General features: G+C 44.6%; 1 protein-coding gene across 6 annotated transcripts in view; it reads left to right on the top strand.

Annotated features, from left to right (window-relative positions):
- Positions 1 to 1,070: 1,070 nt before the first annotated feature.
- The window catches only part of PPFIA3 (PPFI scaffold protein A3), a 104,998-nt gene continuing 84,075 nt past the window's right edge, over positions 1,071 to 21,993 (top strand). For 5 of the 6 annotated variants that reach the window (XM_088443044.1, XM_088443045.1, XM_088443047.1 and 2 more), the window contains exons 1-2: positions 1,071 to 1,550; positions 21,238 to 21,788. In XM_088443044.1, coding sequence (XP_088299170.1) covers positions 21,555 to 21,788 — 234 coding nt within the window. In that variant the 5' untranslated portion in view covers positions 1,071 to 1,550; positions 21,238 to 21,554. The remainder of the gene's footprint in view (positions 1,551 to 21,237; positions 21,789 to 21,993) is intronic. The other variant, XM_088443048.1, reaches the window with a different exon arrangement.

The following is a 21,993-nucleotide window of genomic DNA, read 5'->3' as shown; positions in this document are numbered from 1 at the left end:
ACCATTGCCGATTATCTGGTTTTTTTTTTAAGTACAGTCCTATCTAGAATTTGCATTTGCTTACAAATTGCTTGCACAGAGGGGTGACTTAGTAAAAGGTTCTGGTTCATTTCACAGCTAATTCAACCAGATTTTTGTAAAAGTTCTGATGGGCATCAAGTTCTTACAGAGGTGGCTCCTAGTTGTGCTGCACTTTAGCATATACAACACTGGACCCTGGATTGTCCACCATTGCAATATTGGTGGGGGGGGGGGGCATGGTGCAGAATCTTGAAGACACATGAGCAATAAGATGGAGCGACATATATAAAATACAGTGTAACAGAGCAGCAGATATTGGCTTCTGTGCATAGAATATTCTTCCACTATAAGGCTGTGTACAGTGACAAGTAGGAGGTGTAATCAAATTCACTGCAATATGCGATTCAACAAAGATTAAAATTAGGAATTTATATATTATTATTGAGAATTATATTATTATTATATTACTATGAAAATGATGATTATTACACTGATAATGATTATTATTAGGGTTATTATGATGATGATTATTACGACTAGCAGTATCATTTTTTTTTAATTTTAGGATGATGATAACTGATGTTGATCTTGATGATTATGATGACTGACTATTAAACAAACCTGATGGGAGAATCACACCCACATTCTATCTATGTTTAATGTATCTATAATTTTAAAGAGCTGTCAGGTAGGGCAGACATGCGTTGATGGCTGCCCTGTCAGTGCCACCTGCTAGTCTCCCTGGCATCCCTCACCCCCTGCCCATTGGTACACCTTCCCTTTAAACCTCACCACTCTCAGGATGACATCATCCTTTACATCTGATCCCGCCCCCTCCAGCCTCTGATTGGCTGACCGGCACTCCCTTCACACCTCTCTTCCTATTGGTCCAGGCAAACGACACTCACTGCCTGCAGCCACTCCTCTCTAGGTGTTTTGGGCGGTGACATGATCCACAGCGTGCGGTGAATGGCTGCAGCGCACGTCTATCTGGTGGCTGGGGGCGGGCACTGCGTGCCAGGGAGGAGGCGCTGCTGCTGTTGCTGCTGGTAATAGGGGTGATTCTCGCTCCCGTGCTGCACCCCGTTGTCTGAGCGGAGGGGAGGAGGAGGAGGAGTAGCGGGGTGTCAGCGGCAGCTGGAAAGGATGATGGAGTTGAGAGGCACCGGCTCTCCTTCCCCTATTGCCGCCTACCAGAGCTGCGGCGGGGCTGCAACCCGGCTCCAGCACAGGCTGCAGCTTTGACCCACACCGCGGAGACCCAAGACACTGATAGTCACCTGGTGGGAGAGGAGACTGCATAGGGCAGAGACTAGAGACAACCACATGTAGGGAGGGAGAGAGGGGGCAGTACTGGAGCCAGGTGGGGCAGGGGGCACCTAGGATAAAGGGTAAGACAGTCAGTGACAGCCATGGTGTTAGGGGAGCTGGGGAGATCTATATGTATCACATAGAGAGAGACAGCACCGTCGCCATCACCCTGCCGGGGAGAGAAGAGACAGCTGGGAGGCCCAGTCTGCAGAGAACAGGTGAGTTTAGGGTGGGGGGGGTTGATGATTGACAGCACCTGTTCCCACGATAGCCTCAGCATCCAGGTGTCCTGGGTACCACACAGCCCCCCCTCCCTGCCTCATCACTGTTTATTTCACATACCCTTCTATCATGCCAGTCCCAACCCTGCTCAGCCATGGCACCTGGTGACCATGCCATTGGGTCCTTCAAGGCGTTGCATCCTCCCAGAAAAAAAAAATATTGTGTCCATGTATTGGCATCTTAAGGGGCACTCCTCTATTCCGCTCGCTTTTTGGAAGCTTCTCAGAATTTTGGCGTCATTTGTTCCTTCCTCTGGTACCTGTTTAATGTTATTTTAATTTTTTATTAAATTCCCGTCAGCCCACCCATTTGCAGTTTGCTCGCCTCCGTTCCCTTGAGTGGTTTACAGGCCCTTCCAACAAGCGAAAGGGATTAATGGAGCATTATCAGCTGCCCTCTCCCATTTCTGCATATCTTGCCTTGCTACTGCCTGATCACATCATTCTGTGCCTTCCCTGACAACCAGTGTTGCAACCCTCCCCCCATTTATGCTATTGTATCCCATTCCCTTTTTTTTTTTTTTTTAACGTCTGCATCAGTCTCACAGTCTCATCCCTCTTGTACTGTATCCTTTCCAATCATATTTGGTATTTGAATGGTCGCCCTTTGATTTTTTTTTTTGGTGTGTGTGTGTATATATATATATATATATATATATATATATATATATATATATATATTAGTGAGTGTGTGTAGTAAATACATGGGGACGTTATCTGTGCACTTGCACATAATTCACATTTTCATACATATGTATGTGTCTATATGTAACTATACACACACACAGACATACAGTAATGTCGTAGTACATATAATATCCTCATGTATTATACACAATCTGCTGCATTATATTTCTTCAGAATCACATGTTTTAACCCATTTATCACATCTTGTTCTACAAAATGCAAATACTAGAATAATTGATTTAATTCTCTTTTCAGCTTATTTTATAACCTGTTCCATGTGAGCATTGCCGTTTGGGCCGCTTGCCACATATCTCCGTACATCCCATACAGCCTGTATCCCATCGTTCCTGTCACTCACCATCAGTCCCTCCCTATCAGCTGGCAGCGCTGCATTCTCACATACACTCTCATCCCATTAGGTGTCTGTGGTTAGAGGGCTTGTACTTCTGATGGTCAAAGTGCCATTTGCTGCTCAGTAACCTCCATTAATCAGTATGTCGCCTATCTGGTGTCCCAGTATCTCCCAGTCCTATATCACTAACCTTTTTTTCCTTCCACCGTAGGGCAGAATCTAAATTCAGGTAATTTCAGCCACCCCCTAATCGTTCCCTTAATACTCAGTCATTGTATGAACATATAAATGGATTTTTTTTTTCAAAGAGAAACACTATTCTTTATGAATCGTCACCTCGGATCTTGCAACCGTTTGCTATGATCCACGCCATGGTGTCAGATAGCTGATAGATAGAGGTATGTACTATTAGATCGTTGTAGAATCATCGGTGATCACTGTGTTACAGGCCTTACACCAGAAATCGGCACCATATTGCATCTGGGAGAATCACTAGAAATGACATCTGTCCTAGAGGAGAGTCTCTTCCTTTCCTCTAAGTCTGATTATTTGTTCATATCATGTAAGCAAAATATCAGCGCCTTCCGTTTATGTATGTGAACGTCAGGCTGTGTATTCATTTATTTTCCATGTGTATTAGAACTACCTACAGTGATCCTGCAGTGCTTAGAGCCACAAATAGTCAAATTTCGAGTAATGTCCTCACCGGTTTATACCCCAGTACATTAGTGGTTTCGAAACTGCCTTCTGTCCATCTGCTGTATGCGTTTTACCTGCTTACATTTCATCTGTCAACAAAGTACGATATGATGTATTTAAAAGTATATATGTCTAATAGAATCCATTCTAATCTGAGATTACTCAGTGCCTGTATAACAGAGAGTGAACTATAACTCCTATTTATTAGTGATTTTATTGTTCTCTATACATGGATCAGCCCTTTAACCATTAAATGAATGTGATAAGGTCAGGAGCAATGTTGATGGGTTGGGTGCCAGGTGGCATGCCTGGTGTTTGAAAGGGAAAGTAGTTTGTTAATTATGGGAACGGGCATCGATCCCTCAATTAGGTTATAAAGTTCTGAGTACACTTTCCTCTTTGTACAACCATTATAAAGCACAATGTACTAGTGGCTCTCTATACATATACCCGCACTATGCGCCCAGTGCAGCTTATATTTCCTCCGTCGCAGTGTTGGCCAGTAGACTGGAGGAGATACGGCTACTGGCAGAGGGATGTTGGGATGGGGAAAGTAGAACAGGTCCCAGCTCTCTTATCTCTATAAAGCGTCTATTGGCAGACGCCTGTCTGCAACGTTATGCAAATGACACTGCTAAGCCCGTCCCTGGGGTACATCCGTGTGTCTGACTGGGCAAGGACTGAGATGCCGCTGTCAGCGTCCGCAGATGCTGTAATACCGATTGGTGCAACTTTAGTTGCCAACATTGGTTTCCCCATGGAAACTTGCACCAATCCTATGGCCGGTGCAGTTTCTCTGCCCGATGTCCCCATTTAACAACAAACATAAATGCCATGCGCGATGTTCAGTCTGCACATGCGCATGATTGTTTAACCCAGTGGGGACCTGGCAGTGATTAGAAGGCTTTTCTGAAGCTGGAGAGGCCGCTGCTGAGTCCCCGCTGCCGGTAATGGGGGAACGCATGGCTCTCGTCATCTAAAGACAGACACAATCGGGACGCATGCGTGGTGCTTCTTAGACGCATGCGTTGTAGCAAAAAAAAAATTAGCTCCGCCGTGTCTGATGTGCGTCCACCTCTGGATGTAGTCAGGAATCTGGAGGTCGAAATGCCGACCGCCGTTTTCCCGACATTGAAATCCCAGCATGGGACTAATTATAGGCATCTAAATGCCGACACCTATCATTAGTCCCACGCCAAAATCCCGACGCCCGGCAAACTGAACATACTGAACATAGGTGAGCCGGGCATCGGGAGGCGATAGCCGATGGGGGGGATTAGGTTTAGGGACTCCTGGGGGGTCTTAGGGTTAGACACTACCCAGGGAGGGTTAGGGTCAGGCTAGGGGATGGGGGGTTTAGCGTTACGCACCCCTGGGGGGAGGTTTAGGGTGGGGGAAGGGGGGATTAGATTTAGGCACCCCTGGGGGGAGGTTAGGGTTAGGCTCTAGATAGGGAGGTTGGGCACCTCTGAGGGAGGGTTAGTGGGGGGAGAGGGGAGGGTTGGGGGTCTTACCTCTGTCAGGATCTTCATGTGCCGGCCTTCCAGTGTCTGTATTTCATCTGCCGGGCTTAGGTCCTGCGGTAATTCATACCGATTCCAGTGAGTGCAGTCAGCACATTACTCCATAAGGATCAATGGGCTTTGGTCAGCTATCCCTCTTTCCACCCTTCTCCTGGCAAAACCAGAAAGGTCAGAGAGACTGGAATAAAACCGTGCACTTGGCCTTATACCGTCAGGCACTATATGAGGCAGAGCTGTGCGTGATGTTTACGGATGTCAGCAATGATCAGTAAACCGCTCATGCGTCCTAAGTTGCACTGCGCATGCGCCAAGCTACATTACCGTAGTTGCATGCAGCGACTCTTTACTCGCGGTGTGATGGTCAGTCGGGGAGCGTTTGGGAGAGATAACGGGGAGTGGCGGCAGTTGTTTCGCTTCCATTTCAGGGGTGGGTCAGATCCTGCTTATACATCCCTTACACACAAAATATGGCTCCAGCGTCTCAGTCCTCGAGCTCATTCTGTGGGACCACATAGTCACTCAGGACTGCGATAATCGAAGGATCTGCGAGCCATGCTGCGTCTTTGTACACAGATGCTTGGCTTTGTACCTGTGCTTTATTTATTGTCTTGTGTGTTTTTTTTTTTTTCCTTGTCTTTCATTTTATATCCGCAGATAACCGACAAAGGCTGAATCTGATTGGGCTGCTGCTTTTGCCGCAGTAATATGGAGCATACACACGGTCAGATTTGTCAGATGAACGATTTGAACTATGAACGATTTTTGACTGCATTAAAATTAATGGAATCATCCAAATCTGACTGCAAACACATCAGATGTCAGATATTGTTATCTGACCATCCGGAACGCGCATCGTTCATCATTCAGACATGTCAGATATGTCAGAGTTTCCTTCAGATATGAACAATTGAACGATTTTTTAAATCGTTATCGTTCAGATCTGAAGAAAAATCTGACCGTGTGTATGCACCGATATTTGTGTTTTTATGCAAATACCATTACAAAGCCCTCCCCCTGTGTACAACACTGCGACCGAATGTGCAAGGACTGAGGCGCCCACTGTCAGTGTCCGTAGACGCTGAAATACCGCTTGTTTTTTTTTTTTTTTGCGTTTCAACACACGCTTATGCAGCTCAGCAGCCCTTAGTGTAGATCTTTGAACTAAAGCTGGCCACACACTAGACCAACTTACATCCAACCAGCCAACTAGTTGATTGGTTGGAATGAAAATCTGGTAAGGTGTGAAAGCAAATGACAATCAGCAATTTGCTCCCAAACGCCGGAAAATGGACAAAACTGTTGTTTGAACAAATTGTTTAGATCAAACATTTAACAAACTTGTCTAACGACCATTTTCATCTGTTTCTGGCATTTAGGAGCAAATTGCTGATCATCAGTTACTCCCACACGTTACCAGATTTTCGTTCCAACTAATCAACTAGTTGGGTGGTTGGATGTAAGTTGGTCTAGTGTGTGGCCAGCTTTACTGTATATATCTGAAAATACAGCTGAAATCCCAACAGTTAGAAAAGACACAAGGCTGAGCTGCATAACCAACATCTTTTGCCGCCAGTGAATTTATCCAGACTGATCTATACCTACGATACAAGAGTGGAACCATGGAAGCATAGTGGGGAGGGAGATTTATGTTGCCTCCTAAAAAGCGTCACTTGGGAGTACATTTACTAAGGAGGTGATTGTCAAACCAAACTGGTTGAGCATTTACTCCTAGGGTCATTTTAGAATGATTGGTCAGAGTGCAAATGTTCGGCGGCTTTGACAACCCGCTCTTTAGTAAATATGTCCCTTGGAAGTCTCTAGATTGACAGCTTGTTTTATATCAGCAGAACTGTGTGGCGTTTGTATATTCTCTTTGTGTTTTGCCTGGATTTCCTCCCACAATCCCAAAATATTCTGGTAGGTTAATTGGCTCAGAGCAAAATGAATCCTAATGTGTATGTGTGCTCACGTGTACATGGTAGGGACCATAGGGCCTGATTCATTAAGGAACGCAGCTCCTTAATCACACGCAGGTCTGCTGAGAAAATATGCTAATGATTGCTATCGCTATACTGTCGCACTGCCAGCATAGAGACTCCCACTACCCCTATCTCACATTTGTAATACATTGCAGCCCTCCATAAACATTGGTAACATCGGCCCCTCACTCAGAATTACAGCAGCCCTGACCTTACTTAGAAATTGCTTGCTTCGTTGCACGCATGAAGTACTCAAGCTGCGTATGCGTTCGCAATGGTTATTTTATGCATGCCCATGCAACGGCGTTCAAACGGCACACCTGCGTTTCTCCTGCCACCCTCCCCCCGCCATACCACAAACGCTCACTGTCTGTCAATATCACTCTGTGATGACTCTGCGTGGTCTCCGTGATTGCAGTGCGATCGCAGTGGGAGCCTTCGCGTACGTGTGCTACAATCGGCCTTCTGTATACGCTTTAGCAATAGCGATCCTTAATTTATCAGGCCCATAGATTGTAAGTTCCGCTGGGGCGGAGAATGGCTCAATTCTATATGAAAAGCGCTGAGGAATATGTGTGCGCTTTATAAATAACTGGTAATATAGAAATACTTGCTGCGTTCCCATTTGTGGAGCACTGTAGAGCATGATGGCTCTACATAAATGTTAATAAATAAGGTATGCTAGACTTACATAACGTTGGGATGCGCTCACTATTTTATGGACTGATCGGATGATAGGCTGATATATACTGTAACTACGTACTACTTGTATACTACTATACAGCAGGACCGTGTACATTTCTCCAATTCCCTTAACACCTCCCCCATCCCCAATGGAAACCTTTAGTGCAATGTTCTTTCCTGGTCTAGGGATGGAAAAGGGGGATGGGAATGAAAATCCATTGCCATATATCACACTTCAAATGTGAGCAACAGCAGGATGTGGGAGAACAGGGCTCCTGTAGGCTGCCGTCGGCATGCACTGGATGTCTGTGCACTAGAACTGCACTGTTTTATTTACAAGCACTAACTCTTCCTTATATGTATTTATTTTTCCTCCACCCTGCTGTGTGTTTCTCCCCCAGGCACAGGCTCACACATTGCCTGTCCCTATGAGGGTAGGATTAGCCTGTGCTGAGCATCTTGCCCGTCTATAATTTAACCCTCCACCTACAGCACCTCTCTCTCTCTATGCATTACACTGATTGAATAGCCAAGTGGTAACTGTATATCACTTTAAAACGATAGGTCGCGTGATGTCACCAAAGGGTTACACAGCCTAGCAATGTCACTGCACAGGGTACGAAGCATGTGCATCACTCCATCTGTGCGTGCACCTTTCCTTTTGATGGTAACAGCACTTTTTTAATGTTTTATTGTAAAATTACACGCTTGATGGGTGTTTTCTTATGGAGGAGTTTCTCATGCATCAGTCGTGTCCGGTGTTGAATATTTGGCTTTTTTTTTTTCCCTTCATTTGCACTATCATTGGCCGTTGTGAAGTTGTTACTCCTTTAGAGCAGCAGTGTAAATGCCTGTCTGAATGACTGTTTGTTTGCAGTTGTGCATTATTTATTGTATACGTTTACAGGGAAGTGTGTGGCTTTGATCGTAGTGTGTACGAGCTTTTGTTTTTCTTTCGTGTAATTGTGTATCGGGTTCAGCTTGTTCACCACAAAATGCAAACCCTACAGTAAAGTAACTCCATTGATGTCTGGTTGATGTTTGAAAGGTCTTTCTCAAGCGTTGTTACAGAATATGTCATGATTGCTGGACTGGCTTCCGGCCTGGTGACCTAAGAAGGCTGTGACCATTTCAAAAAGGGGAGCCACACCAACTGCCAGCTGCCGATATTGGTCAGTGTTTGGGGTGGCAGTTGGTGTGAATTTTCTACTGCGTTGCAGCCCCACCTCTGGAGCCGCCACTGACTGTGTCCTATGTATAACACACGTGTCATGTTTATCCAGGCGTTTGGTGACGACGCATGCTCAGGGACGTTGCCACTCTGGAATACACCCCTTCCAGCAGTATTGAAATGCTGCACCATTTGGTGACGGTGATCACTCATTACCAGTTAATACTGATTACCATTAGCGTTGCCTTCTAAGGGGATGACTGTACCCAACCCAAAACAGGAAATTGTGCCCGCTACAGGACCAGCAGATTCACTCACTATTGGAAGCAAGGTCTCAGGGCTGTAGAGTTCTTTAGCTTGGCACCACACCTGCACTCGCCCGTTATCTGGTGGCGATCACCTTCCCCCACTGCTTCTTAGTCCTGTGCTGTTCGCTTCAGATTGATGAGTGTGGTGCACGGTTAATGCACTAGTGCCCGCTTACCATATCCTGCTCTGTTGGGTTCTTCCCAGACTGTTTTCGTTGAAACTTGCTGTACACACCACTGGTTGAAATTTGCAGAGCCCTAACGCAGTTATTTGATTGCTTTGCATTTTGAATGAATACATGGCTATTCTGGTCCTGCAGTATGTGCTGCTGATCTTCCTTTGCATTCCATGCTGGCATCACAAAACATCACTCAGTTGAGCTGTCTTGGTCACTGAAGCTGCTAGCAAATGCTCCTCCGCAATCTCCCCTCTCAAAGTCACTGAGGTTCTCCCTGCGGCCATGCTGAACATGGTAATAGACAGTCGTGGTCAGTCCAGCATTTTTTTGCATAATGCAGACAAACGGGGCGATTCAATTCAGCTCGCTGTTACTAGCGTCGGGGAGGAGTTCCCGAAGCTATTCAATTCAGCGCTCTGTTAGGTTGACTAAAGGATTTCTTCTCACACCCTCCGAAGGCTGCGGGCAGAAATCCAACTAAAGTGCCTGCCGCGAGGCTGTATTCCGGCTTAGCGCGCTTTAACAGCCTCGCGGCCAGCAGTTTAGTCGGAGAATGCCGGTTAGCTGTAGTCGCGCTAACCAGCTTTCCCCGACTTAAGTCGGAGTTATCAACGCGCTGAAATTAAATAGCTCCGGGAACTCCTTCCCGGCGCTAAACAGCGTGCTGAATTGAATCGCCCCAATGTTTGGATGTAATGTCTCAATTAATGCTTGAGCTACAGCAAGCATGGAAGCCATTGCTTTCAATATGTTTGGTGTTCCTGGTATACCCACGTGCTTAAATTTTTATTTTTTTTTCTTGTCCACAGGCAAAGTGTAAAATCCCATCTATTCATGAATTCTATATATCCAGGCCTGACTTAACCTAAAAACAGCCCAGGCTTTGCATAGAATTCCTGGACGTCACACCTTGCCAGTGTATTACATTTGCAGGATCACAAACAGTGGACAGCATCACACACAGCTCCTAGTTCAGTTGACCCCTGGTTCCTCACTGAAAGTTGCAAATACAGGCTATTCTGGCGTTAGGGATGGGGGTTTGTAAATAAGCTGCAGTGTTGGGCTGAAGCTCAGGCCAGTTGTGCACAGGTATTTCAGGAGGGGAGAGGTAAGGGCTCATGGGTACCATTTCTGCAGAATAAAGAGGCACGAACCAGTACGGTGGAGGGGAGGGGGTTAAAGGCCTGATTCCAAAATTTACGCAATGCCGTTATTTACTCAGTTGAGCAATTATCTGTAAACTGCTCCTAAGTCACCCTGCGCATGTGCTGAGATAGATGATTAAAGCTGCTCGCAGCGACTATTCACAGGCAGTTTGACAGTCTGAGTCAGGGCCGGCTAGAGGCATGTTCGACCAGTGCGGTCGAACAGGCGCACCACCCCATAGAGGGCGCACCCCTCTCAACTATCACGATTTTCAGCGGGACAGTCCCATTTTTCAGGCACTGCCCCGCTGTTCCACCCGCGGGCCGAAGTGTCCCGTCGGTGGTCGGGAGGTTGGGCACCGCCGCAGCTGTGCCGGCCCCGGAGAAGTGGAATGGATGCCGCGCGAATGGCAGCCCAGCTACTGAAGGAGTGATGGGCTCGCCCCCAGCCTGTCGTTAAATAGGAGACGTGCCGTATGGGCACGCCCCCAATTAGTGTCACTTAGGGCCGTGACCTATGGTAATTTGACCACGCCCCCATTTCTGTCTCGCGTGGCAGGGTGAGGGGCATTGGAGTCCCTATCCGCATAGGGCGCGGCAACACCAGGAGCCGGCCCTGGTCGGAGCGTTTGTGGTAGGCAACAAGAGGGGCGGCAAAGAACACAGATCGTGTAGCCGTAAGGTTACTCAGAACAGCAATAATCAAATGATCTGCGATCAACGCTATGCCTTTGTGCGCAGATGCTTGGACTTGTAAGCCACGAGAGGGGTCATTACATTCCTTGGCGCCTGCGACATTAGCATATTTTCGCACAGCAGCCTCTATAAGGAGTCATAGCTGCAATGGCATCAGCGTCCACATTTCTGACACAGGCCCTAAGTGCACTGGTAAAAAAGTTACTGCTTATCTTCTGACCACTGTGACTTCCCTTTGCGGTGTCTGAAAGGCAGATGAGGTAGGCCACAGGAATAATGGGCATAGTAGGGACATTACGTGGGCAATGCAGTTGTGAAGGAGGAGGGGTGTAGCCTACAATTTCCTGTTCTCACTTTACCGTAACAATTTACTAGTGTACAGGGCTGAACCAGCAGAAATGATTAAAGGATTACCGAATTCCAGAAATTCTTATTTATCACAGAATATTGCTTAACTAGAGGTCAGTATCCCAACCAAGGACACCAGGGATTAGGGGGGGCGCTAAAATACTAATTTATTTATTTGCTCAGTGCTTTCATATTTGCCGTGGCTTGCCCACACAGCGCCAGCCGCTGACCGTTGCTCCACCCTCATGCTGGTAGTGGGTGAGCTTTTTCAAAAAGACAATTGTTGGCGGTTCTGCCCGCTGGATTTAAAACGCCAATAATATTAAATGTAAAACGCGCCTGTTTAATAGTTTTATATTAATGCTGTTTTAAATCCTGCAGCCAAATCCCTGACAAGCCGCATTTTAGTAAATTTACCCCCGGTGTTATTTATATTTATTTAAAGTCTGCATAGTCGCTGCACATAATACACATGCCTTTTTTAAGATAAATGTGATGTTTTTCCATTGCAGAGATCAGTAATTTATCTGCAGTGGAGACCTGGTTAATTCCAAAAAAGCTCTGTATGCTGTAATACAGTCTATGGGGTATATTTACTAAATGGCGGATTTTTAAAAGTGGAGATGTTGCCCATAGCAACCAATCAGATGCTACTTATTTATCTAGCACCTTCTAGAAGTAAATAGCTAGAATCTGGTTGCTATGGGCAACACCTCCACTTCTAAAAACCTGCACTTAAGTAAATATGCTCCCTATGTCTCCATATGGGATGTAGTGAATAGACCGGCGGACGCAATGCCGCTGGTTTAAATCCCGACTGGACCTACTCGACAAGGGATTTAAGATAGGCGTCAAAATGCCGACGCCTATCTTAATCCCGACGCCTACCGTCCGCTGACGGGTAAGTATAACACTTAGCCCGGGGATGGGGGGGTTAGGTTTAGAGATCCATGGGGGGATTTACTGTAGGGTTAGTCACGCCTCCAGGGAAGGTTAGGGTTAGGCTAGGGGAAGGGGGTGTTAGTTAGGCACTAGGGGGGGGAGGTTAGGGTTAGGCAGCCCACCGGAAGGGTTAGGTTTAGGTTACCCCTTTGATCTGATCGAGGTGATCATGCGTGGAGTGAACTTTTTGACACGTGGAGTGAACTTTATTTTGACAAAGAAAGCTGTAAAATTAAGACCCTTCAAAAATAGAATACAAAATGAAACCGCCGAGCTTAACCTCTGAGACTACTACCTCATTATCACAAAGACATCCTTGAGTTTCCTGAGCTTATGGAAAGATCTACCCATCTACCCTTCTACAAAGCACAGGTGGAGAACAGCCAATCAGCTTCTAGCTAACATTTTATAGAATGTACTTGATAAATGATAGCTAGAAGCTGATTGGTTGCTATGGAGGAACTTCTCCAAATGTCCTCCTTTAGAGGATTTGATACATCTCCCCCAGTGTGGTGTGCGATCAAAACTCTGAAAACTGCTGTTTTCTGAAGTTTAACTGCATTTCCCTTATGTACAAAACTCCGGAAAGCGAAACTCTGTGGAGTCCAGTACCCGATAGCCTATGGGCTTCCTTTTGCAATATTCCGTGTGATGGATTCCTCCCAGGGTCCCCTCAGCCCGTGCAGGCGCAGAAGGACTACCGGATCATAAGCCCTCATTGCACAAAACAGATCTATTCAGAAGAGCTGTCCATTGTAATTTTAATTGCAATTGTACATAACGCCAGTATGCATGCATTCAGTGGCGTGATGTAACACATCCAAATTGCGATGCTTGAGACTTTTGCCGTAGGCAAGGCAGTCGCTGACAGGCTATGTTCTGGGATCTAAGGGAACGACCGTACGATAGCAACATTGTAATCGTACAGTCGTTCCTCATCCTGTATAGTGCCTACACTGAACTATATGTCGTTCAGTGTAGGCGCCATCCCTCATCCCTGAACATGCCCAATCTGCCGTTATCGGCAGATTGACCAGCATGTTCATGCGATGATAGATGTCAAAAACGTCCAGCAGGAGCGCGCATCACTGGTCATTTTCGACATTTTCATGCCCGATTTGTAAACGATTGAACGATATCGTTATCGTTCAATTGCTTATTTTAATCGGCTAGTGGATACCTGCCTTAACATATAGATAAGGTTTGGAGATCTCTTGCGGTGTAGCGTTTAACTCACAAAGCCAGAAAAGCAACTTCACTTTGAACGCAATGTTCTAGACGAGGAGCTGAATCCAGTTCACTGAATGTCGCGATGAGCAGCTTTGATTGACAGTTTCTTCCACTATAGCTCTTCTGCAGCAGCTGCGCCACGTATAGGAACACGTGGTGTGGGCTGGGGTTTTCCACTAATGAAAAATCCCAGCAATGCCTTCCTCCAGTCTAGGCCAGGCAGCCCCTGCCAAGATGACTATTAAATTGTATGACTGTGACACGATGGAGTAAAATTCCCAGTATTCTATTTATTTCTTTTTTGCTGTATACACTGCAGTAATATACATCATGGCCTCCTCTGACAGTCGGCACAGAAGCTTTGCCTGTACGCTTTTATATCTAAGACAGGTGGAATGTAGCACACGGATGGGGAGAGTGCACCGAGGAGCTGGCAGCGCTGTCTGAGGGCATGCGAGATACTGCCCTGATTCCCTCTATGTGTGGTAAGAAAAGAACTCTGAGCATCTCTAATTAACAATTACAGTAATTAGAAAAAAGCTGCATTGGTGAGGAGTTAATTATATTGGAGGAGAATGAGCAATTCCCTTGTACATAAATGGTTGCAAAAGCTGCTGTGTCCCACTTTGTACTGTGATATCACCATAATAATCACATTTTTTTTTTTTTTTGTCATTAGGGTTAAGTTTCAATTAATGAAGCAGAGTGCAAAGATAGTAATGCACTGTAGCAAACACTCGGTGATCGGCACCGAAGGTGGGGGGGCCTGAAACATATTATTAGGGTTCGGTTCTGCAAAACTGCAATGGTTCCAAAGGTCGCCAAAATAATTGATAAATGACCTTTCTTTTCTGGAAGAAGACCTGTGGCATTGCTGGGGTTAATACATGGGTTTTAAGTATCAAGGGAAGCCAGGAGTGTGGTAAACTTTTGTGCCAACGTGGACAATAAGGTGCCATGTTGTCAATGGGCATGGACTTTATAAAGCAACGTAAGACATAAACTCCTGTATTCCTATATTAAAGTTATAGCTGGCTACTCCGGGAGAGACCCCCAAATGAGGGGGGAGTTTCCTGGGAGAGTAGGGCTGCTGTGACGCACGCTGTGACTTCATGCCCTACCATCTTCAGTGAGCACTGGATGGGCAGGAGCATAATGACAGAATTGGCATCATCACAGGCCTTGCCCTACCCACCTGAAAATGCAAAAAAAAAAGAATTTTTTTATATATATATATATATATATCTATATATATATATATATATATATATATATATATATAATGAGAGAGATATCATTCTAAATATATTTATTTTTTCATACACCTAATTATCCATCTCAGGTTACTTGTTCCCAGGCTTTCATTCATCAAGTTTGTGGGCTGCACTAATTGAGCCTATAGCTCACGCATAATATGATGAATATCAGCTGGGCGGTGTCTCAATGTTACTGGTTCATAGGGAATTTATAGGTGGCATAGTGACTGAGCACACAAAATGGATGTCTCCACTTATAATGGTGACAGTTCCACCTTAAAAACAGGAAATGACATTCATCAAGAGGGTCTTTAGGCCACTTGGTAAACACACTTATGTTTTAAGAGTCAAAATTCTATTTTGTGATTTGTACAGAGCTATCTTCCCTACACTGTATCAGTAGACAGGACACTCGGGAGGAGGGTTGCGGTAGTGACACTGATTTGTGCGCTGTACAGTTCTCTTCCCTACACTGTCAGTAGTTAGGGCAGGACACTATACAGTAGTAACGCTGATCTGTGCGCCGTACAGTTCTCTCTCTTGAAGAGTCTCTTCCCTGCACTGTATCAGTAGTCAGGACAGGTCATTTATGAGGAGGGTTGCGGTTCTGATGCTGATTTGTGCGCTGTACAGTTCTTTCTTCACTACATTGTGGACTTGATTCAGAGATTTACGCAATTCTGATATTTATGCAGATAGGGCGATTTTTAACCATCGCGCATGCGGGAAAGCCGTACTGCGCATGTGCAGCAATTGGTTTGCGATTATGCTTGCACAGAGCATTCATGCGCAAAGTGAGTGAGAGTTAGCCAGTGTTTGGGGGCTTCCCGGGGCGGAGAGGCAAACGCAGGCGTGTCTGACCGTTCAAACTCCGTTTCATGGGCGTTCATAAATTACAGTAGCTACTGCGATCCCCTACATAGCATGAGAGCTCTCAGCGTGTCAGGAGGGACGCGTGTTTGAGACAAGTTAGATTTTATTCAGAAGCTGTGAGACTACCCGAATTGTGTTGATGTTTACATAGTTGCACGTCGTCGGATAGATGTGAGACGGCAGCAGGTGGCGTCCCTATGCTCGGGGAAGCTTTGGGAGGCGTTAGCATATTTTAGCAATTGCGATCCGTGACTGATCGCAGTTGCAATTGTATTAGCGTAAATCTCTATTAGCCCCTGTGTACGTAAACAAGACACTTAGCAGGGATTGGTATGAAATACGCCAGCGGTTCAAATCCCGACGCTGGAAGACCGGCAGTGAAGACCTGACGGGTAAGTATTTTAACTATTCACTAACCTAACCCTCCCTTAGGGGTGCCTAACCCTAACCCCCCCTGTAAGTGCCTAAACCTAATGCCCCCCTATCCCGCAGCCTAAACTTAAGTCTCCCGGGGGGGTGCCTAACCCTAATCTCCTGGGGATGCCTAACCCTAACCCCCCTTCCCCTAGCCTAACCCTTCCAGGGAGTGCCTAACCCTAAGTCCCTCTGGGAGCCCCTTGTCTAACCCTCTCTCCCCCACCCCCCCCCAGCGGCTGTCCGCGCCGGGATTACCTTTGATTGGTTGTGTCGGGCTCCCGGCATAGGTAAAATGACAAGTGTCGGTATTTTGACGTCTGTCATTAGACCTCTGCCGGGAATAGACAGTCAGGAAGCCAGCGGTCGGCATTTCGGCTGTCTGCTTCCTGACTGCATCCCACTTAGGGCCGTATTCAATTTGAGGCGAAAAGTCTGTTTCCGTGTGGTTTTGGCGGAAACTTTTCTCCGATGACGTCATTTTCGCCTGTTAGACTTTTTACCCAGTATTCAATTTGAAAGACTTTCCACCTAGGCGGAAAGTCAATGCAATGTAATAAGCGGTAAAGTTTCGCCTATGAATAGCAGGTGGAAAAAAGTGCAGAATTGGGGTTTTGGGGTGCAACGTTGCGGGAACCCCCGTGCACCCTTCAGACAGTCCCCCAAAGGTAATCTGTGCCAAAAAAAAATAAAAAAATACTTAAGGACACCCCAAAAAATGACTTTGAAAAAGGGGGCAAAAAAAAAATGTTGGGGTACAAACTTGTATGCCCCATGTGTTTTTTTGATTGCAGGTGCTTGCGGCAGGTGGATTTTTCCCAATTTTTCAACTTCACTTTAGCAACTTTTAAGTATGCTACCCCCCATTTTCAAGTACCCCAAATTTGCTGGGATAAGTTATTTTCTGGAAAAAAAAGCTCCTAAATACTATTCTGCATCACGTATAGAAAAACGCTATTTAACAGCTATTGAGCCCGTTTAAAATCACCAAATACCTTCAGCAAGTCAAATCGGGGGGTACCATAGCTAACCCCCATGTCAGAGCATCTTTTGGGGGGTGTCAGGCTGATTTCCCCAAAAATGACAGTACTTTCCGCCTGTTTCAGTTTCGCCGGGTCCCGTTTTCGCCTACTTTCAAATTGAATACGGGGTAAAGCAGGGACGCCCGCGATACTTTTCCGCCTGCAGAACAGGCGAAGTAGGCGGAAAGTCCGGGGCCGCGAAAAAGTATCGCGGCTCAGCTCATATTGAATACGGCTCTTAGCAGGAGAGTTTCAGCAGTGACCCTGGTCTGTCGTCCTGTGAAATCACTTATTCTGTATCATTTCCATTCTGCACTTCATCTTTTTCCTGTGGGATTTTTTTCAACTGATAAACAGACAGGACATCCCAAAACATGACTATCTCTGTGGAGAGGAAACCGGTAATAACCCTGGTAACCTCCCTCCACCTGCAGTCACGGCACAAAGCCTTTTCAGCCCTGATAGCTTAGATCTAGGCCCTTCTGATAACTCAAGCCAACTGTAGAAGCATTTGTAATTCTAGCCTCTGCATCGCAGTATACCTTTTATTGTGTATACATGTACAGTATATAAAGCACCTCAAATAATGTTTGATCCGACAGGATTTATTGGCACTCCTAAACATAGCGCATAAATGCCACCTCTTTTCTACCCATTTACTGAAGGGTTACACTGCAATAACAAATACCTGTAAGCAAAGGGCATTAACTGCTTATAACGCATTCGCTCAGTGTGTTATATCACATTACAGAGCACGTGCATACGGTCTTATGGCGTTGCTAAAAGGAAATAGTACATGGGATTTTCGTTGTTGTAATGTGTTTTTGCATTTTTTTTTTTTTTGGTAAGTGGGTTTACTTGGTTTCTGTTTGTTTAGTAAATAGTTAATGTATATAATAATGGTTAATGGTTCCTGGCTCACAGCGGCTTCCCTATTCCTACACATTTCTATGGTCTATGTTGTATGCCATGCTCACTGCAATTATTGCATATATGTCACATTCCCTGAAAAACTTTGTCCGCATTAAACTATATACTGTAGAATATCAATTTTCCTTTAACAAAGCATGTACATTCCTCTATCCGTTTATGGGTGTTTGAGTGTGAGAGGGCAGACCAATAAAAAATCCACAAAGATTGTGATTGGTTGTTCCGCTAACCCCTCCCCCCTTGTTGCCATTTAAATATTAATTAAATTGATTGACCTGTTCCGTATAGGAGAGTCGGTAGAGCCCCAGTAGAAGGCGCCTATATGCAGCTGCCTATTGCTGCTCTGGATATTTTCCGAGCTGTAGTGCAGCTTTAACGCTTTTAATAAGTATATGTCTGGTAGCATCTTTCATTATTTCACAATGTCAAAAACTATGAAGGAAATAATAAGGCCACATATCTTTATCTACCAACATTTAGATATGCAAAAATGAGTCCATATAAGCCACGTCCCCAATTCTGCAAAAATGCCAACCAAATGATAACCCAAACGGCCAATTTTGGCTAAAACTGCTAAGCTCTGCTCCTTCCGAGGACCGACATTGGAACTGCCACCGATAAGCATCGTACGGTCTGATGTTTTTGTCCATTCTAGCATAGTAAAGCTTGAGGAGTGAACCCGTAAAAGATTATTATGGGGATTTCATTTGCCAGTTGCAGCCATATTTTGCCTCAAGGAAACAGATTAGAAAAACAACTATTACACGATGTAAATTACATTGGAATAGAAGAAAGTTTAAAAATAACGGAGGATTTTCAAATATCTTAGAGTGAAAAAAAAATAATGGTTTTGCGTTAAAAAAAAAAGGACAAAACTACGACCGTTAAATTATACCTCACTGTTGCGTCAAAAATAGAAACCCAACTTGAAGGTTATATTGTTATTTTTTTTTTGTTTTAGGGTAAATGTTGGCTTAAAATTATTATTATTTTTTTTTTTTTGTACTGTATAAGGCAGAATAAATGTAACATAAAAATGGATGGTTTGTAATTCTACATAGAAATTATCAAAATTGTGGTGAGAGAAACTGTGACTGTAACATTGTAAGGGGTGGGGGTAGCATTTTGTTGGGTGCCCATTATATCGATCATGTGCACCACCTCTCCATTTAAATTTTATTCAAAACCATTAGAACTGGAGGGTATTTAGCTGCTCCACAAATGGTTCCTTGCAGCGTTCATAATTAGTCTTTCAGTCAACCATAGTAATAAATGTCTCCATAATCTTTACTTTCAACTTTCTGCGTGTTTGCCTTTGTACTATGTAGTAGGAGCCACTGAATTTAAGAGCGATCGCCCAATATAGTGATTTTATTGTATTTTCAATGTAACCCTTGTGACTGACACTAAACTAATGCTACATTATGTAATTTACAATAGCAGAAATTGCTAAATGTTATAGGGCAACTGTTTCTTTTACTAGATGCTGTTCAATTAATGCTGAAATCACTAGTATTCTGCATGGTTTATCCTGTCTCTCCACTTTTACTGCCAAACTAAAAATGAATACTGTATGTTGTTTTTATATTGTAATCCATTAGGCAAGAACCGAGGGAGTGTTGTGAAAGTTTCACATCTTCACGAGTAACGCTGGGTGAAACCTGGGGTGAGGCAAGGAGGAGCCCACTACTTGGAATCTGGGTGGGGTCCTAAGTGCTGTAATTCCCAGGGCTCGCTATCATGTCGGTGTTGAAATATGTGCCGCAAATGAAGTGTCTGCAAAGTCACATTTTTCTTTCAAAAAAAAAAAAAAAAATATATATATATATATATATATATATATATATATATATTATATTATTATTTTTTTTATGCCGTCTAAATATTTTTGTCATACCATATCAGCTTTTCCACTAATGTTAGATTTGGGTTTCATTGGATTTGTATACTTGCCTTCTGACTGGTGCTAAATGGGAAATAAATGCTTCTGTGGCATCTGTTGTGTGGAAGCCGTTATGCAGAAAGTTCAGTAAACCAGGAATAAAACGCCATAATTGCAGGGTTTTTTGAGAAAATTTCATGCATGCAGGTGTAGAACGTACATGAAATGATTGTCGCGGGAAACTTATTTGCATATCCCTGTATAGTCGCATGTTTGAGGGCACCAAGGATAGGGCTAGTGCATGTGTGTATTGGTAATGCTGTACCAATAGGGTGCAGTCCATCCGCAGAGATGGTATCCGATCAGAATGTCGCCAGGTTCTGAATGTCTCCAGTCAGAATACCGACATGGGCATAAAGATGACAAGAAAAAAATTTAAATAATGTCAACATTTAACGTCTCGACAGTAAAGTTTTTTGTGTTATTGTGTGGGTTAGCGTTGGACTAAAATATGCAAAAAAAACCTTGTCATTATTTTGAACATATTGACATTTGTGAATGTCGACATGCTGCTTCCTACTACACCATACGGAGATGCATACAGGTCCACATTCAGTTTTGCGCACGCGATACAGGAGTAGTTACAGGCAGCTTGCGTACAACTGTGTCGGCTTTGTAATGAGCAGTGACAGCTTGGGGAAAGACGGGATGGTTTTAAATGTCATTTCTATTTTCAAATGAAAATTGGATTTATATATAATCTATTCTTAACGGGCGACTTTCTTGTACAGAATAAACTGGCACGTATACCACATGAGGGCACGTCGGCGCTAACTTGTATATTAACTGGAACCAAATGTACAATGTTCATGTAGGGCCAATCACTGGAATCTAAAAAGAAACTAATATGGGAGAAGTTTGGTTTCAGAAAAGAGACCGGTCCAATAAAACTTGGACAGTGCTCGCGGTGTGCTCCCGCCATAAACGGCTGCATCCCGGTTCTTCATACCGTTTCTACACCCCCTGCCCCATCACACACTCTCACTTCCAGCTATGGGGCAGATAAGCAGATTTACACACAGAAAGAAGGCCGGGCACGTGAAATACTACCCGTTCTAGTAACATGGCCTGGTCCATAAGTAGTATATCACTATCAATACCTTTAATACAAAACCATGCCATGTACTGTATAATTCAAGAAATGTAAAGCAAGGAAACAAAATCACAATATTGTCTCTTTAATAAATTTGTTTCTTATATTTAACGTGGTTATAAGATATATTTCGTTGTTCTTTTTACTTCAGGTGGACTTGTTTGTTCTGACGTTCTAAATGGTCTGTAGCCATTGTGATTTCTTGGCCTGGGGCATATATCTGCACTGCATGACCTGCTCGGGGACCTCTTCGCTGTGTTAAAGATGCTTTAACCTGGACACTACGCTGAGCCTTCATGTACAGTAGATCGTCACGCGCACGTCGTCTTCTCTCATGTAAACCAGTGGATCCATTTCCCCCCCTGTCTTTCCAACCGTGACTGGATTTGTCGGCCATTATCCAGGCTCTGAGCCCTCCCCCTGTGCCTTCTTTTCTGGTGTACGTTTGGTGAGGTAAAAGCTGGCAAGATGATGTGTGAAGTGATGCCCACCATTAATGAGGACAACCGTCGGGGCTCCACCTACAGCTCAGACGATGCCAATTTCGAACAGCTTATGGTTAACATGCTAAATGAGCGGGAGAGACTGCTGGAGACCCTGCGGGAGACTCAGGAGAGCCTGGCCACCGCACAGCTTCGGTTGCGAGAACTGGGTCACGAGAAGGAATCTCTTCAGAGGCAGCTGAACATCGCCCTCCCACAGGTGAGAACGGCCAAATTCTGTTCCGTTTTGTGTTACATTAATGACTATAAATGGCTGATTATTTCAGCCTTATGACTATATGGAAATAGAGACTGGGCGGCATCAGGTCTGGACCATGGATATAAAGGAGAATAGTAGTTATTAAAATTAACACTTTCTTTTAAGGTAATTAAAGATACCCACAGTATTTTTATGAATCTTCATG

This window comes from Taudactylus pleione, unplaced genomic scaffold (assembly GCF_031769625.1).
Source record: "Taudactylus pleione unplaced genomic scaffold, aTauple2 ptg000324l, whole genome shotgun sequence".
In the NCBI taxonomy this organism is placed as follows: Eukaryota; Metazoa; Chordata; class Amphibia; order Anura; family Myobatrachidae; genus Taudactylus; species Taudactylus pleione.
Note: the sequence above shows the minus strand (reverse complement) of the source record. Positions and strands in the feature narration are given on the sequence as shown.